Source organism: Caloenas nicobarica, chromosome 3 (assembly GCF_036013445.1).
Source record: "Caloenas nicobarica isolate bCalNic1 chromosome 3, bCalNic1.hap1, whole genome shotgun sequence".
Classification (NCBI taxonomy): Eukaryota; Metazoa; Chordata; class Aves; order Columbiformes; family Columbidae; genus Caloenas; species Caloenas nicobarica.
Window position 1 is genome coordinate 69192710 of NC_088247.1, and position 19511 is coordinate 69212220.

General features: G+C 40.1%; 1 protein-coding gene across 3 annotated transcripts in view; it reads right to left on the minus strand.

The window, feature by feature from the left end:
* Positions 1-19511, minus strand: part of SASH1 (SAM and SH3 domain containing 1) — a 215238-nt gene that overhangs the window by 38192 nt on the left and 157535 nt on the right. For 2 of the 3 annotated variants that reach the window (XM_065630373.1, XM_065630371.1), the window contains exons 5-8: positions 11818-11858; positions 10197-10283; positions 9175-9287; positions 7360-7461 (exon numbers count right to left, since the gene is read on the minus strand). In XM_065630373.1, coding sequence (XP_065486445.1) covers positions 7360-7461; positions 9175-9287; positions 10197-10283; positions 11818-11858 — 343 coding nt within the window. The remainder of the gene's footprint in view (positions 1-7359; positions 7462-9174; positions 9288-10196; positions 10284-11817; positions 11859-19511) is intronic. The other variant, XM_065630372.1, reaches the window with a different exon arrangement.

The window sequence follows — 19511 nt, forward strand, 5'->3', positions numbered from 1 at the left end:
TGAGTGAAATTGATCTAAGTCTGGGGCTTGCAACTTGAGTTTTGAAGGTTTTGGGTTTCATTAAGAAAGTTTCACAAACCTCTAATCCTTGCACAGACTGTTTATAAAAAAATTGTGTGAAGCTTATATGTGATAATGCACATCATATCCTGAGGTTACAAATAAAGGCCTCCAAAATTTCCAAGACAATTAACAGAGGTCATAAATGTTTTTACCACTTCACTTAAGTAGCTGCGAATGGATGAATTACAAAGGCTGTGTGAGTCTAAAACGAGCGGTTGCAGTATCAGCCCCCCCAGGTAAGCTGAAGGAAACAACAATCCCAAATCTGGGTTTGGTCTGTGATTCTGAGAAGGAAATCAAAGGAGTATCCAATGGCTACTTTGGTGAAAGATATATTACACATTAGCTGGTGACGACACTGCTTGCTGAAATTAGTTGGAAATATTTGTCATAAGTAACAAGAGAACAAAAATTTAATTCTCCCAGGAGGTCTGTCTTGATACTAGAATAGCTGCTTAGGCAAATTCCTAGATGTTAACTGTTTCCAGGTTTTAGTTAAATAATTTAGAGAAGCACATTGCCAATGTTTGCATCTGCAAGCCAGACTCATTTCCTCATAGTGAAGTGTTTCTCTCACTGATTAGCATAATTAATTTTAATGACATTACAACTGTATTCATGTACCACTTGTCATAGGTATATGTGGCAGAATGAAGCTCTGCATTACATTATCCTGTATCTGTTACAATAAAGCATTCCTTTCCAATTCTCTAACAAGGCACTCTCAACTGCATCTTGTGTTTTGGCAAGGCTAAGAGGGCCTGAGGAGAACCCTTATTCTTTGGTGCAGGCTGTACTATTAATGTATGGAGTACACCACTGGCACTGGAAACCAACACGAAATACAGTGAAAGTCATATCAGAGGAAAAAAAAAGAAAAAATAATAGAAGAAAAGGATAGCCCTTTAGTGAAGGGTATAGTAATTTAAATCACATTCTGATAGTATTTTCAAACAATCAAACTATTAATGTTACAGTCTTAAGTGCAAGGAAGGAAACACCAGTGGCAGGGAGCAGAGGCAAGTGGTAACCAACAGGAGCACAATTAAAATTTTCTATTGTACCACAAGTAAAGATTATTCAGCCTGGGTCTGCCAAATAGGGCAGTGAAACACATGGCTTTTGAGATTTGTAGTTCTTGAACTGAGCAAGGCTTTGTTCCAACTTAATAGGCTTGGTCTCAGAAAAGACAGGGCTAGTGAAACCACATTATGGATTACAGCATCTCCTGCTGGCTGATGCATGCAGGGGGAAGTCATAGGAAATAGCTGTTATAATCGTCCCTCACTCTCTAGCAGAGAAATTAAGCAGCTGCCCAAGGGCAAAAAGGTATAAAAAAGCCAAATAATGTGTTAGAATGAATATTAAATTGATTTGCCTTCCCACCTCCCACCCTCCCCAATTATGTGGCCAAACATTTTGCGGTAAAGTTGGTCAACAGGGCTTGTCTGAAAGCAGTCAAAACAGAAGTGGTTATGAACATGCTTAATCACAGTCATTGCCTGTGTGTTACTGTAGGCTCTCTGAGTCATGAGAACAGGACGATTTTTCTCAGAGACCTTACGACAGACTAATTACATCCAGCCTCCACATCTGCAGGAGCAACTGGCAGAGAGTGGGAGATTTACTTGGGCTACATTACTGTCAACTGCTCAGTACAATCCTGTGGTGACAACGTTTAGTCCCACCAGGGACACATGCCTAGCCAAGTGGTATCTGATGACAACATGGGCAAGCCTTGCATGGTAAGGGACACTTAAAGAAGTGATATAGTTTTATTCCTAAATAAATGCATTTCTCCTGCAAATTCTAAAGCGCTCTGGAAATTTTCAAACCATATAGGTAAAAGACTCCTTAGAGCATTCTACAAAGCTAAATATAAACACATTGATAGTCTCTTACTTTGCTATCATCATTCCACAACACTGATCTTAAAAACTTTGTGTTGTGTCCTGGGAACTGTAACGATGATTTGTGTTTCTCTCATGAAGGTTTTTGTATTACTATACCCATGGGAAATGCTGCTCTTACGCATGGATAGAAAAGGGGGAAAGACTGTAACAAAATAGGCTGTAATTCTTCTGCCACTAGCTTTCGACTGAGAGGTGCTGGACACCGTCCCTGAGATCAGTGGGAAAAAAATAACTTAAAAAAACTGGTAAGTCCTGTGACAACAGAAAACCAAGGCTAACATGATGCATGGCTTTCAAAATGCTCAAAGTATTCGTGTTGCTTCAGTTTAAACACTACTACCGAAATAAAAAACCCCCTCATCCTACCATAGTCTTCATTGATATTCAATGCTGGTTCCCAATATACATTGACATTGAGCTTAGTTCTAACAAGTTAAACTGATTATACCAAAAGAAGGGCTTAACAAACAATGCAGTAATGACTGTAACAGTCCTGTAGTATGAGCAATAATAATGTTAACAAATAGTTAAAATTTTTAAGAAGCTATCAGCAACATGAATAAAAATAAATTTAAAAAATGCTGCATTTAGAAAGCATCCACAATCTGAATCACTGAAATATGGTATAATGCTGAATAACGTGGATTGGCTGTAGTTACACTTAGATTTACTCTCGAGGCAATTGGTGCTACAGAAGTTATATTGTAATTATTTCTTTTCTACCTACTCTTCACACTTACCAAACAATGCAGTAATGACTGTTGTGAGTCAGAGAGAATTCTATTAGACTTCGCCTTTTGTCAGAATCAGCTTTGTACCATAGCTAATACAATCCTAATCCAACAGCTTCAGCATCTCTCAGATTGAAATGAATAGGACCCCAAGTCCATTCTTGTCTGTTATTCTGCCTTTGACAATGGTAGCAGACACAAACCCAATACTCCATACCCTTTCAACTTTTAGCCCCATTTAATGAGTTGGTAAATGAAAATGTCCTCAGGAAATAATATGAAGAACAGAAGCAAGAAAAGATTACCACACGTCAGCTAGAGCTGTCACTGTGTGGACTTGATTTGCTGCTGCCTTTTATGAAGTGGACTAATATAAGACAGCAAAGAGCGGCAAAACAAGGGGGGGTTTTCCCCAGCATCAGCCTCTTGGCACATGCAGACGTGCATGGCACAACTCCAGGTTTGCACAACCGCTGCCACTCTCCCCAGCGAAAACAAAGAGGGTGCCAGTTTCTTACTGGTAACATTGTCGTGCTGCCAGCCCTGGGTAAAGAGGTGTTGGGAGGGCAAGGAGGTAAAACAGCGCTGTGGGCTTCCCACCACCCACCTGCAGGCCAGACTATGGGAGGGAGATGCTGTTTCTGTTCTCCCTGCTCATAAATTCTATGGCCTCTCTCCTGAGGCTGCTCAGGCACACGTGGCAGGTGGGGAGGTCTCAGGGGAGCGTGGCAGAGGCCACTGCGGCTCCCTTCAAACGAAGGCTGGCTGCACGGCCTGGAAGCTCGCATTAATGAGCTCTGGATGGCTGACCATTATCCGCTGATCAAAACCGAAACACAGAAGCCTGATGAGACCAACAAAACAACTCAGTCTAGGGATAAGTGCAGCTTCATTTAACTTGCATCTACAGAAACTGCCAGCAAAGTTAATTAGTGGTTTGTTTCAGTGGCATCACAGGTATGATACACGCTTCCATCACTACCTCTCTCCTGGTTCTCTCCTTTCCCCCGCTCCCGCACCAAACATGTCCACTGGTATCAATTAGTAGTCTTTCAGCAGAAGGCACAGGGAAAGATTTATACTGGTTTCTCCTAAGCTGGGCTGGAGCCGTACCAACAGGGCTCTGGGGACAAAGCAGCCCTGGTGTAGATGAACTGAGAATTTCAGCACCCAAAAGTTATCAAACGAGCTTCTATCTTTAAAAAGCACAACAGGCACCTCAGTGTAAAGAAAGAATGTGACAGAATTTTGAAGTCCTCTCTTTCCCTGGACTTTCTGACTCCTGAGGACAAATAGGCCCTTATCTAAAATCCAGAAAATGATCCCTTTGTAATCTGCACCTGCTTTACATCCCAGCACTTGGCATAAAGCAATGAAAGCTTGTCTAGTGTTACTGTGAGCAGCCTTCTTTCCAACAGAGATGAAATATAAATATTCAGAAATAAATTCGTAAAAAAATGATGAGGCGTTTTAGACTTTTGATACATCTGACTAAAAAGAAAAACAGTTTCAACAACACTCCCACATTAGCAAATAAATAACACGCATACTTTGTTGTGAAACAAAGGAACCACAGTAGTGAGACTGAAAGCCATAAAGTGCTCAAGGGGCAGAGAACCAGGTCACCTACTGCCTTGGCAAGGCCTTTGTTTGTTTGTTTTTTGAGAACAAACAAACAGGATATACAATTAACAGCACAGCAATGACATTGGGCTACCTCCCTTCAGATGCTGAGAGGATGACCCTTCAGTTCTTCGTGGTTCATCTTTAAAGTTTAGTTTTGTAAGGGTACAAAATGCAAGTTGTCGTTTCCTGGTACAGTAATTTAAAAGAGGAGGAGTTAGGAAAAAGAATTCTTAAATCAATCTTTAAAATGAGTTAAAGATCAACACCAGTGATGTTAGTCATAAACACATGACAGCTATACAGATTTTAAAAAAAAATTGGTTATTTTTTTTTCCTAAAAAGGAAAATGACAACAACTAATAATATTTACTCTGTAGATGTTATCTTGTAGGTGGCTGTTCTTATCCTGTGGGCAGAGTTGACTTGAAAGCAATGGAGTACTTAAAGCCTTGGAATACTCCAGACATTCTGCCTTCATTTTTAGATTCTCTGATTGTTTAATTGCTTAGATTCTACCTTTTTTTTTTTTCTTTCTTTTCTTTTCCTTTTTTTTTTTTTTCTGAAATGTAGTCATTAGGCAAAGCTAGACCAAGATTCTTCACAAAAAACTAGTGACTCATCCTCCCAAGTCCTCCTAACTACCAGCAGGTCTCTCTTCCTGCAAAGATAAAATGAGAAGGAAAAAAAAAAAGCTGTTATACTAGTGTCTTGATATCTCTTAAAACTCTAAGGTTACCAAACAAATGTATAGCAACAGGAAAAAAAATATTCTTTTCCTAAATTTGCCCAATCTGCAGTTCGCTTTTATCATTTATGTGCACAAAATGTTTACAAAATGATCAAGTATGATCACAATGTTCCATTAAAACTTGCCTAGTAACTATTAGGCCATAAGACTGAAAAAAAAAAAAACCAAAACAGAAAAAATGCCAACAGAACCAGAAAAGCCCTTGCCCAAGGAGTTTTAATTAAAACCAGAAACTTCAGTTTCAGTGACTCATATTTTCAATTACATTCTGAGGTTAGAAGGCAGTGGGCTACCTAACAGAATGTTTTCAATAGATGGAAAAACTTCTTTGTTTTGTGGCCTCTGTAAAATAAGTCGGGTGGTTTTAAGCTGAGATTCCAAATTCACAGAGTACAACTCACATAAGTGGCACTGGAAGTCAAACAATTTGGCAAAGAAAGGGCTTGAAAACAGAACCAGCTTTGCACCTCTCAAAAGCTGGTTATTTTAGATTAATAGAGACATCCTTTGGCAAAACACTCTGGGTGGGTACACACTCTATCGCTAGACATATCTGATACTTTGCACTGTTTGTTTTTCCCCTCTTTCGTGTCAATTATAGCCTGAAGTCTTTCAACCCAGTTAACCCTAGTTTCTTTCTTGTCCACAAAAAAAGAAGCCAAGCTGACTTATGTTCTAACACGAAGTTTCACTTCTGCAGATGATCTGCTTTTCCCTTGAAGGCAAGCAGTTTCATGGCTTCTGTTAAACGGAATCAGGATAAAAACTAGGAGGAAGAGTAAAAAATCTTGAGAGGTATCTACAGCGATGGAATAGATATTCCTCGTTGAAGTCAGGAGGAAGATGGTTCAAACCCCAGCAGAACAGCAGCAACAGGCAGAAGAGTTCTTGGCTCAAAGTGCAAAGATGGCTTAGGAAAATAATTTTAGAGAAAAGGTGCCAAGTCATTCCATTAGGGAGCAAATATTGAGTCATGTTCAGTCCTCAGAAGTATATACAGCTTTCAGTAACTTCAACACAAGCAAAAAGCACTATCAGAGGATTTAAGAGAGACACTCAGTTTCCTTCTGAGATTTGACCATGGAGAGAATTTAGAGCCTTTTATGTAATAAGTACCTTAGCCAAAGTCCTTAAGGAGGGAAAATTCAGGCTATAAATACTAATGAGGAAAAGACCGAGACATCTTTCAGCCAGCTAAACAATCAGCGCAGAAGAGTCACGACCCTTCTTTCTCCATTCTTTGCACATTTCTTATTTAAGGCAACATCAGTCCACCTCTGCTTCCATCTAGCTAAAGATGGGCATATATTTTTTTGAATACAAACGAGAAAGCCTTTCTCCACCACAAAATATTTTAAACATCTCACAAAATGACATAGCATTTCTCTTTTCATTTATGGAGGAGAAGCTAACTGTCTGCTACAGTTAGCAGGAAATTCCATTGACAATAAAATAAATAAATCAATCAATGGTCTCAAAACCCCATGATTCAATTATATGGGTTACAAAGAGCTTGGATTTGACAGCTGAATGTGTTCTTCTCTAAGATTTATCTGTGAGCTTTCAATTAGAGAAATGAAGTGGAATAAACTACCCAGTCAAATGAAGATACTTGGAAGGAAAAATTAATTAATTCAGTATGGCATGACACAAAGACTGTCTGGTGCCCATAAAAACAACAGAAGCTACACAGCTCAGAAGTTAAAATGAAGGAGGAAAGCTGCCTTACTGCTGATGGGTCTGGCAAAAGCTGCAAACCCTCTGGGCTGAGAGTTAGCAAATGCAGAGACAGAATTTTCTGAAAGCAGCAGGCAGCCAGGACTTAGCCAGACCCTCATGCAGAAGGTATGAACAAGGGCTAGCAAGGCCTGAGAAACTCTGCTTCTCAATTACTGTGAATCAGCAAAGTGAAAGAGTTCCCTCTAAACAACTTTAAAAACTTTTTCTGGGCATTTTGCAACATGGGCATTTTTGCTTGGGATCACTTGCGTTTCAAAAGCTCAGTGGCAAAGGACCAGATTTAAAAAAAAAAAAGAAGGAAGAAAGAGACGTTATATAAAAAGACCATTAAAGTCTATGACAGCAGACCTTGAAGTTTTGAAATCCATGTTAAAGATTTTCTGCAGACAGAACATATAATCACAATGTCAAATTATATATTTTCTATTACAGAAATCACCAGGTAAATCAGGATAATTCTGTACTGAAACAAAACAGAACAAACCCAAACTTAAATTATATCATATTGGGGATCTATATCAGAAAGACAGGTACTTACATTACAATTGGAAGAGCCATCAAATGTCGAGTAAGAACCATCAGGCCATTCTGTAGCATCTACAGTGCTTGACTGCCTGTGCTGGGCTTCATACTCCTTCAGCTGAAATTTGAAAAGACAGCAAGAACATTTTCCAGTGAGAAGCAGCTGTCAATCTCCAGTAAAACAGCAAGACTTAATGTCCTTTCAGCGGTGTTGTGTTTCCCCCACTCCCTTCCCATATCCTTGTGGAACTGGGAAAATCAGAACTTTTGCATTGCACATCTCACTGTTCAAAATAAATTAATTTGCTTTAGAATCACAAGTTTTAATGCCGAGATCTTTTTTTCCTAAAAGGAAGTGATCTGTAAATACCAAATTTTGATGAATTGTCATTAGTAAAATATAAATTATGCCTTCCCATCTTAAAGGCACAGTTTACAGTGGACAGACTAAATCTCATTAGCCTGACAATTTCCTTCATAAGGGATCCACAGAAAGACTAGGAACCATCTTTTATCATTTTAAAACAAAAGACCATCTTTGCCATTTTCCAGTAAAAGTCTTAAGACATAAAACTAACCCTACTGGAGTCAAACTTTTGAGAGGATCATCAAGAAATGATCATACTACAAAAAAAAAAAAAAAGTTGCTGCTAGTAGCTCAGACCACTAGAGGGAAACCATACTAGTACATATATGAGCCATACAGACTAGCTACAACCCACCCGCCAAAATTTTTAACAGCAGAGCAGAAGATGAATTTCGAATATTACCACCCAGTAATCTTAGAATTTTGCTTTTTTTTTTTTTATTATATGATTCCCAACAAAGCAATGTTTTCTTCAGACAATAACATAACTTTATATTTTAGGATAATCTATTTCAAAACACAGTATGTCAGTACAGAAATTTATCTGAGGGTCAATTCATGTTCTCTAACCATGTTTTCTGTAGCTCTAATGGAGCCCGTACAGAAAACCCTGTGTTCCATCACAGTATTTTGAACAAGGGTACCAAATCAAAAGTGATGTAGAAATTTAACACTGGTCTTTTGATTCCTGAGCAATTGAAATCTCAGCCCTATTGCTTCACAAATACACCACCTTGTAATTATTTTTTTCTTGTGGTCTATTAAGATTTATAAAGAAACACTTGTGACAGCCACTGTACGTATAAAAGATATGTCTCTGTTGGTTTTAATGTCAAATGCCAAAAATGTCTGAATATGTTTTCTTGAAGGCTATTAAAACAAAATATCAACTTTTTGGCTAACAAACCAGCAGAAGAACTTTTAGCTTAAATGTTGGTATTTTCGAAATTAGTAATTGATGAAAATGGAAGCCTTCAACCAAACTGCCCTTCAGCCATTAGCAGCAGGAAAATAATAAGAAATATATGTGTTCTGAAACAAATAAGGCAAGCTCATCAAAATCCGAAGCATTCCTTTTAGTATTTAAACAAACGTGTGAACATAAATGATAAACAACCGCTAGTACAGGAGAGATTCCTCTCCCTTACTTTAGACAACTACAATAAAAATGTCTACACTTGAGCTTTCCTCTAATTAGCAACCCTTATTGCCAATGGAGAGAAGCAAACGCTTTTAGGACTATTAATTTAGCATGCACTGGACATTCATTTTTGGTTGAGCTAAATCTCACTTTTCTCCATAAACAAATGACTTGCTATCTAATTTATGCTACCTAGTGCGATGAGACAACAAGCAGGCTTTCCCACCCTTCTATGTTTTCTGAGCAAATGAAAACTCCAAATTGGTATATCCCACATCCTAAAACATATTTCTCAAGGAAACTGAAGCACAAACATATCATACCCTGGCAAGCGCTTCCTCAATGGTGATCATCTTCTCTTTGACCATCATCATCAGCTGGATCCGTTCTTCATCACTCATTGTGATCTCACTGGCCACGTACCCTACATCCTCTCCTGGAGGAAAAAGCACAGAGATAACAAGAACGTGTAAGAGGTCATGCACAGAGCGGCGTACGTTGAAACTAGATTTTACTCAGTGCTCTAAAATCTGGATGCCACGTGGACCTGGCTGGCCAGAAACAGACCCTCCCCAGAGCAGGCTCACAGTACGATTTCAAAGGACTGAATGATTTGGAAGTAACTGAGCACAAAAAGGAAGTAAATTAGGCCCCTTTTTGACCTCCTAAGCAGGCTCCTGTCATCTTTTACAATCCGTCTGAACACAGACATAGTGGCGTGGAGACACGTCTGTTTGCAACGCTAGGATCTAACAGATACACATGGGAAAACAGAAATTTTCTGTGTGAAGAGAAATACATAAAGCAATGCACAGCTGCATCTTTTGGAGAAGAACTAGAGAAAGGCACCTGACAGTTTAAGTGGAATCGATCCTACATTTGCTCTAATCACCAGATGTACTGTTACTACTCCTTCTTGTAGTATCTTCTACAATAAGAGGCTGGATTCAATCCTAAAGCAAACATGGCAAAGTAACCAAAGACAGGAGAAACATATTTCTAATTAAAACAGATCAGCATTTCTCCCATCAAGGAACGAGTAGGTGAAAAAAAAAAAAAGCATCTTATTCATTTACAGATATTATTTATAAATATATATTAACCGCATTACTTTGCACACCTGCCATCACGGACAGTTGGGACTGAAGGCGTCCCAGCTCCACATCTGCAGTCTCACAGAACATGACTTGTCTTTCTGAGCCCTGTCGCGATGAACCAACCCTGCAACACTTCCAGATCCACAGATCCCCAAGTGCCACACTCTTGCAAATGAATTTTACTCCTCTGTGACACTGTCTCCTTCTATTTCATATGGATAGGTTGTGTGCCCTTAAAAAAGAGTTACCTTTTGAAGTCTGCCTCATTAGTCCTTTCTGGTTCTTTCGGAAATTCTGCCAAAAAAACTTATTTTTCTTTTTCCAGTCTGCTTTCCCTAAAAGAAAAGTGGGGAGGGAGGATGAGGGGAAAGGGAAAAAGAATTTCAGAAAGAAACATTAGTTAGTAAATGCTAGAGAACCTTTCAAGCATTAAGTTGCATTTTCTAAGTCAAAAACAAGAGTAAAAAAATCTAGATTTTCTGTTTTTCTTGATTTATTCTGTACTCAAACTATGCTGATGTAGCTATTTCAGGGAAATGCACATTCTTTCATAATTGCCAATGCTATAGACGACTGAGATAAGCCAGTAACTTACATATTTTGAATTATAAACAGAAAATATTTTGCATTCATTTTGATATGTGTCAAGTTGTTAATGTCAAGTCTGGAAGTGTTTTTGAAGTATTTTGTTGGTTTATTCTCTTTAACTGAACCACAATTATGCAGCTCAAGCCACAACTCAGATAATTAATTTTCTAATATGTATGGGTATGTATACAGAAAAGAAATATTTTACATATATATAAATGCACACATGCACATTCTGCTGCTTGGCCTGAGAAATTTTGAGACCATCAGCTACATCTGACTCTTGCTCTCTGTATGCCTGTACTCTACAAGGCTGGGTCTCCATGTCCATTAACATCAGATCTGCATATGACTTGATGACCCATAAGTAAATAATTTCTTCTAAAAAAGAAACAGGACCTGGCTCAAGGTAGGGCATATAACTGTGTTCTGTTGAATTAACCAAGGCACATGCTAGAAAGTTTATTCCATCTGCAAGAGAACATTCTGTGCCTGATCTGGCAGAAGCACTACTGATAAAGAGCTGCTTCATCCCTCTTCTTTTGAAAAATTCAAAGGAACACAGTTTATACTGTGCCACTGTGTTTCAGTATGTGACATTAGTATTTTGGATCTCACCCTAGAAGACCTAGAGCTGAGTTTACTGACTCTCTGAAGTCTAGACTGTGAAAATGTCCCTAGAAAAAAAAAGTAAAAAGAAGCAGAGAAACGTCCTAGTTTTTCTTTTCCTCTCCAATGAGCAAAATAAAATTTCTCCAGAAATATATCGGCTCAAGTAATAAGTTAGAACAGCAATATGAGCTAATTATAGTAAGTTAAAAACCCAAAACAAAACCAAAAACCAAACCAATCCACAAGCGAAATACAGTGGAAAACAAATACATATTTAAGAATGCAAAATATTTCAGAAACAAAGGAAGAGACTCTGGCATGACATGAACAAAAATAACAAAAAGACCAGTTATTCACTGGTGGTGGCAATTTTCAGAACAGAAACAGATAGGCTAGCAACGCTCTAATGTGCAGACATTTGAAATTCAATATAAAAAGTCAAAAGATGCATATTTATCACATGACAATGCTGGCTGCGCAGTCTCAGTGATCACTGAGACACCCAGCGTTTAACTTAAAGCTACTGAGACTCATTCTCCACACACACACCAGTGCTGCTGACTCCTGCCAGCATTGTGTTTACTCAGCTCTTCACATCCCAGCACAAGCAAAGCTCAAAACCTCCTTAAGAATTCCATAGGAGTATCAAATAAAATGAAATATACTGACCTACAGAGCCTTCTTCCGAACTTGATTTATGAATGGAAAGCCTAGGACAAAAAAGAGAAATGGACTTACTGATGCAGGCTTCTCACATTTCATGGGAGCTGTCTGATTACAGTAAATTATAGTTTCCAAACAATCTATCATGAGCTGTTTTCTCTTCCTTCTTCTTCCCGACACAGCAAGCTGGAAACAAAAACTGAACCCACTGGTCTGACCACAGTAACTGAGTTTCCCTCTTAAACATGCCTTGTGTGATGAGCACAGAAAAAATATATTCTGACAGAAACCTATGGTTAAGGCAAAAGAGTCTAGGGATCCCGCAGAAAAACACTTTTTCAGATTCTTTCCTCCTTTCCATTTGTAAAATGGTAATTTGGCTACCTTAGAAACTGCAGCATGGGGATGCTGTATTTGTTCAGCTGTAAAACAGTTTTTGGCCTATTTGTTTTCTATCTGAAAATGCTTTATAAATACGCACTTATTAAACTTTCAGAAGCCACCGTGTAGAAGTGAGGAGCAGAGATTTAAAGACAAGGTGAAAAAGGCTTGTCTAGACCCTATGAGTTTTGACCACACATGACTGGAGACTGCAGCTTCTTTCTCCTGATAGCCTGCCATGTGCTTTCCCACCAGTGTGTACTTCCTTCCTCAAAAGCTAGCTGAAGAGACTTATTTTAACAGAACATGGACTTTACAAACAACCCACTAAAATAGTAAGTAAATCTTTTGTTCTTTTACAAACAACCCACTAAAATACTAAGTAAATCTTTTGTTCTTGGTCTTTATGTTCATTGAACTAGTTTTCCATAATGGATTCCAACTCTGTGCCAATGGTACATTGTGGGATCTCTGATGAGACATCACCCCCCTTCATTGCCTTTTTTTCTGTCTGTATAAATGGAGCTAATAGAAATAACTAAATCTTGTGCAATTATTTGAAGCCTTGCTATGGGAGTCACTATTTAACCAAGCTGTGCCAAGCCGGTGAAATTACTTCTGCCAGCTGCAACGGCTTTGCTGGAGGCTCCAAGTGCAAAGCATCGTGGCAGCGGCTTTGCCGAGAGCTCGGCCCCAAAACACGACAAAACCCCTTTGTGTGGTGGCTGTGCTGCAGCCACGCAGAACAGAAACACGCGTACCCCAGCACACCCAGAAGACCTCAAGCCAAACTGTTCTTTGAACGAGGCCATATAACAATACACACAATCCATACTCTTGTTGCTGTCCTTAGTGTTTGCACGGTCTCCTTGCGTTTTCTTAGTCTCCCCAGCAGAGGGCAATGAAGAGTTTTTGATCAATTTAGTAAACCACTTGAAGGAAAATTTTAGTTCAAGCCAGTTCAGAGTTTAGAAGACGTAAGCAAATTACTGGCCAAGATTTTGTAAGCATGAAAAACATGCTTATCAATTTGCAAAGACATCATTAAAGGGGAAATGAGACAGTATGAAGTTTCAGTTTGATTTAGTAATTCATCTAGACAAGGAGAGTTTGGCACAGAGAAGCTCTGAAATGTAACCTCCCTCAGCCTCAGACTGATCAGAAATTTCATCCAGCACAAGCTGCAAACCGATTGAAGCAACCACATTTCAGATTTGTAGTGCACCAGGCAGAGGGAGAAATTGAAGTGTTTTCCTTGCTGATAAAGTTTGACCTTGAAGGGAAAAAGTTAATGATATGCCACCAAATGTTTAGGTTTTAAGAAGCTTGTGTAAGAAATGCAGGAGAAAAATACAAGCCACATACTTTCTGGCTAAAAACTCTAGAAAAGCCAGTGTCAAAATGTAAAGACTTTCAACAGGGCCAGGATTTCATCTGGACACTTAAAAGTAAAGTTGCCAGCTAGTATTTTTCTAAATAAAGGTAAATCAAATTAAATGTATGTGGACTTGTATATGGAGACAACCAAGTAAAAGACAGCCAAGTTATGTTAGAACTGACAGAATTAATCCACTGTATATTTTGCAGCCAAGGACAGATCTCACCCATCAAGCATTTATCTTAAATTAATTTAGTATCCATGAAATGCCTCAAATCACCATCCTTAGAAAATTAAATCTGCTAACAATCAGAACTTTGCCTCACTAGTGAAATCAGCCTCAAAGTGGAAAGGCAGCCTCTTGCACTCCTCAGCCTCCAAATCCATTTTAATCCTTTTCTTCTCTTGCACAGTTGCCAACAACGATGCAAGGAAGTAGCAGGTGTAGCGGCAACGTTTGTGATGTGGACATCTGTTCACTGGGAATTAGCCTGAGGCCATCAACTCCTCACACACTGGCCTCCAGAGAAGGGGAAGAGCAGTAGGAGCAAACTTCTGATGTGCGTGAGCTAGCGGGGGTGAGGAGAAGAGTAGGATCAACAGCAAGCAGACCACCTTCTCATTTATAACTGATTTAAGAACTGTGTTGAGTTTCATCAGAGGATGCAAATTCCAATTATCATTTCATGCATTCCCCAAACAGGAAATCTTCCATGCCTGGGCTGACCTTGAAAATGCCAACAGCTGGTCTGAAGAGGTGGAAATGCCAACAAAATCTACCACATAGAGCCTGATAAAGCACTTGCTTTTTAGTTCCACCAGACAACTCCAATGCTTAAAAACCTTCAGTGAAATCAATCGAGAGTTTTACTTCCTAGATGTCTGGTGAAAAATTCCAGAGTACCTCAGAGTCACTGTGTGATTTGCCAATAACACTCCCTTACTCTGTTAAATCTGAAGCTCCTCTGTGAACGTGCACTGAACATGATTTGTGTTCTTCCATTCATAGACTGATAACTTGTACTGAAAGTTAATGATGCAGCGACACTTGGCAGAAGTTTCAGCCCTGCATGTCTGAAAGGGAGCCAAATGCCATTACTCCACTGTGGAGGCCTTCATTTTTGTTGTGGTCTGATGTGCAACTTCATTAGCAAGCTTTCACATGAAACGTACTCTGTCACAGCATATAGCAGAAGAAATGTATATGTTCAGACAAGAAAGAAGAAAAAAGATTCATGGCTAGAGGGAAGGAGTACTTTCTTATCAACGCACAATCTCTGGAAGCGAGCTGCAGAAGGGATCAAAACTTTAATCCATTACTCTCACAAATTCAAAATCATCTCTAGGCTGATATTTTTGATCTTTTGGAGCCGAACTGCTGAAATAAACAAACTGGGGGGGGGGAAGCAACACAATAGATAATCTAAAAATAGAGCTACTGTGGGGAGTAAATAAATATTACTGCCTTAGAGAGATGGGTTTCAGTGGAGTTTAGTAAATTATGTCAGACCACTCAGTGATCAGTAACACAAAATTTCGTAGCAACAGCCAGAGTGGAGAACCTGGACCAGGAATTAGCTGATTAGAAAGACTGGCTTAACAGAAATGAGTTTACATTCAATGCTAAAATGTGCAAGTTCACAAACAGGACTGACACAAAAGTCAGTCTTTCAAGCGATGGAGGTTTGCAAATGACAGAGTACCTGGGGATACCAACTGAAAAAGGACGACTGAGACAAAACTAACACGTTAAAAGGCATAAGGATGGGAATTCCAGTGGCAGTACAAAGAGTAAATATATATTGGAATAGCTGTACGACCACCATTACTCATTCTCAATAAAATGAATTCAAACCAGAAGCGGTAAAGAGAAAAACTTTTAGAATAGTCGGGGAAGTGGACAGCTTATCTTATGAGAGAAAGCTAGAAAAGGTTTGCCTGTTCTGTTTGTCAAAATTGAAAGCTGCAAGAAAATTAATCAACTGCCTCTTAATGAATAAGGCACAGGAACAAGTAGACTTAAGCTGGAAAGAAATTAGAAAGGAGGAGTTAACATTTCCTATTTGGACAAACTTCCACCAGTAGGTAGAGACAGGGAGGGCAGCTTTAAAAACTAACAGCTTTTAGGAGGGTCCTTGAAAGACAGAGACTAGACCAGATGCCTTTCACAATAAAGATCTGGACATGAGGACTGACTCTGGAGAGCACTTCTGGTTCTTCTTTTGCAGCCTGTGGTTTTGTAGCAACAATGGCAAAGCCAGGCATCCAAAATGGTCTTTGAATCTGTCTTCCCATAAAAATGCTGCAGTGGGGATGATCTTGCTATTCCTAAGCGAGGGGCGTCAAACTCATTTTCACCGGGAGCTGCATCAGCCTCACGGTTGCCTTCAGAGGGACAAGCGTCAAGCGAGGCTGACGTGACCCCCGGTGAAAATGAGTTTGACACCCCTGACCTAAGCAATTCCTCACTTTTTTAAATTAACCTTTGAATCCTGGAGGTAGGCTCCAGAACTTGAGAGTGCAAAGAAGAACCAGCACACACATCTGTGTCACAAGCCAGCTGAGACTGTATCTGAGTATCAACATGGGTTTTAACTAGGCTGTATCAAGCTACTAAGCTACAGCTTTCCCTGTTAACTCTGGACTGATTCTGATCTCAGAAACAAAACCACTGTGGCTTATCTTGCATACAGAGTGGTTGATTTTACAAGAGACAGTCATACGTGCCCTGAGATGTGAATGTGCTGGTACACAGCAGAAATGGGAAAGGAAACAAATGACACCATGTGCTGCTTTCATGAATGTGCCTGTTGATTTTTGAAAGCTCATCATTCTTTAAACAGAACAAACATAGGAACTGAGAATGGCAGGATTTCTGACGGGTTTTTGTTTCAACACTAAGTATTTTAAATGCAGATGTGCTTTAACACATGGCCGCATCTCATTTATGGACCATAAAATCCACAGGTGCACAGCACCATCTGATAATGAAACCACTACTGTTATGATCTTCAATAAACTGATAGTGGCTCTCTTATTCCCTCCCAATGACTATTTATAGCCCATTGAGGAAAATGCTTTGGATGGGATTTTAAATCTACAAATACTATGCACATTCTTAGCAGTGAATAAATCGATGCAAGAGCCCATGCTGGCTCTGCTGCAAAGCCATTTGGTTATCTGTGTGCATTAGAAATGGCTCACTCACATAATTAGTATGAAAAACTGACAGACTTGTAAATGCTCCTGACTGAATACAAGATAATTTATCTAACCAGAGCTGGCACAGGGAAGAAAACAGGCCTTTGGTATTTTTATCAAATTTGCATGAACCTGAAGAGAAAGCAGGCCTGCAAGGTTCTGACCTTGCTGGCAGCAGTGTGAAAAAGGGATGGAAAGCAAAGACGTTTCATTCAATTATCTTCTCATTAGGTTTCCATAGCAATGGCTCTTCAAGCAGGTCAAAACTTTCTCAGTGGAAACAAACACTGAGCTGCTTGTGGGCCATGCGTGTGGATGTGTATTTTCTGCCACCACCAGCACAGAAGCCACCACGTTGGTCCCACGGGCTCATTCCAGTGACTGGCAATGGGCAGATGGGGCTATGTCACGTATTTAATAACTGACTGGTGGGTTCCAGCCAGGAGTCAGATAATTGCCAGCTAAAAAAACCCCCTTTGACAGCAAAGAGGAGGGCCCAAGGTACCACATGCAACACACTCTGCTCTGTGGGCATTGCTTACTACGTGCCGTGCTGACTAGCTGCGACAAGTCAGGCTTTCTCATGAAAGGCGTCCTTCATGCTTCCTCTTACAAAATTACCAGGCTTGAAATCTTCTTCCAGCTGCTCAAAGGCATACTGGTTTCCCTCCTCACGTGTCCCAGGCGGCGTTTGGCTGGCCTCTCGCTCCCATTGTGCGGGTTATTGTGGGAGCTTCCTGCCCTACTTCTCTTGAGGAGGCTGTTTAAAGGCAGCATGAATAATTTGGCTTTGACTAAATCAGGCCTCAAACAAGTGAAAACAAGGCCATACACATTCACTGATTCTTTTCGATTCCTGTAAGCATGGGATATTAAAAAAACCGCATATCTTAAATGCAGACATCTCAAATATGGCAAGCTCTTACTTCTTTTTCATCCAGTATTCCTTTCTACTTTTAAACTATGCAAAAGGAAGAATTTATCCTGTTAGTAATTAAGTGCAGCCTTTAGCATCCTTGGTTTGGGTGTCTGTTAATTTTCTGCTTTGTTCTCAGTTTCTGCTGTCTTTCTGCCCTACATCCTCTGTCAGAGCTGTGCTCCTGTTTCTTTGCAGATGAGCTTAGAAATACCTGCCAAAGTTAATTTGGGCACCTTTAGATGTTGCCAGAATCAAACATGATGGCATTTAAGCCCTTCACATCCATGACTTGGAGGGATGATTTAATAACCTCCTGCATTCAAAGCTTGACCTGCAGTTTGGATGCTGTAGGGGAAGTAGATTAGGAAATCTAATGTTAAAAACTTTTGGCAAAGGCCAATAAAGTAGTATACCAAAAGGTGCAGACTTGAGGTTTGCATGAACCCTTTTGCAAAACAAAAGCCATTTTTAAAGAGACTGCTGCTTTCACTTAAAATCACTGTGGAGGATGAGAACATTGAACTGCAGGCACTGTCCGAGTGTTAGGCTGGTTTGGAGTTCAAGTTTATACCACAGGATGGTAACAGGCTTTAATATGGCACATCCATTGCAGAAAATCATTAAAAATAGATTCAGCCAACAGTTTCTCCTGCAGAGACAACAACATGCAGATAGCACCCTCAGAGAAAGAGGTAACCCCTGAGCAGCCTATGACTCCTCCTCTGACATACCCAACAAGCCACCAAGGATCTGGCCAAACTATATGAACTCAATGTGTGAGAGGCTCAGTTAAAGATGCATGTCCTGCACACACAAAGAGGATGACAGAGACATTCCCTCTCCGGAGCAGCTGAAGCAGGAAGCTGAGGACACAGCTGCCAGAGGCAGAGCAGCTCCCTGGTGCCGGGGGAATGCCAAGCCCCCCAGCAATGCTGCCCTGGGCCGCCTGCACCCCACAGGGCTGTGCTTCTCTCCAGCACCTTCCCCTCCACAAGTCTATTTCTGCTCAGCTCCCTGCTCTGGCAGTCTGGGATTTAGGTCCTGAGGATCACAGGATTGAAACAGCACAAACTGTACTGTGCCACAGGCTGAGGAGTACGGCAAGATGAATTGTGGCACTTAATATGCAGTATGACCATTTACTTGGTCAGGAGTGTGCTTGAGTGGTACAGTTCAAGAAAGAGCAGGTAATTCACATAGGAGGTGACAATTCATAACATCCACTGCCACGCGAAGGTGGTGGGAACACCTATGAAATGCCAAATACAGCCACAAATGCTATCCCATGTGTTGTTTTTTGTCCTTCCTTTCTCTAGCAGCTGCAAAGAAAAAAAATGAGTATATAGCAGTGACTATACCTCATCCTATCTGTACGCAGTGCTCTGGGGACTCTCACCCACTTCCTTCTTTTTCCTGGTAGGTCTCTGATACACCACACTCAAAACGTGCCCAGAGGCTGCTGGAGCGAATAGTGACAGCAAACAGTTATACTTCCCAAGAGGGAAAACACAAAAGTTCCCCTTTGCAACATCCCCAGTTCTTCTAAAAACAGGATGAGAGTCAGGATGCAGAAGCCTGAGTTCAGGGAACTGGGTTTAACCTGGATTTCCTGGCAAACATGCAGAGCTCATCAGTCTGTCATGTAGACTTGAATGCTCAAAAATGGGAACAGGCTAAGAGTTGGATTACATTGTTTTAAACCCTCTGTTTACAATTATGAGAAAACCCTGCTCAGTCCCCTGCCTGAGTAAACATCCTTGGGGTGTTGCCATCACTTGGATATAATAGGGATTGTATATACAATACATCCCCAGATCTACA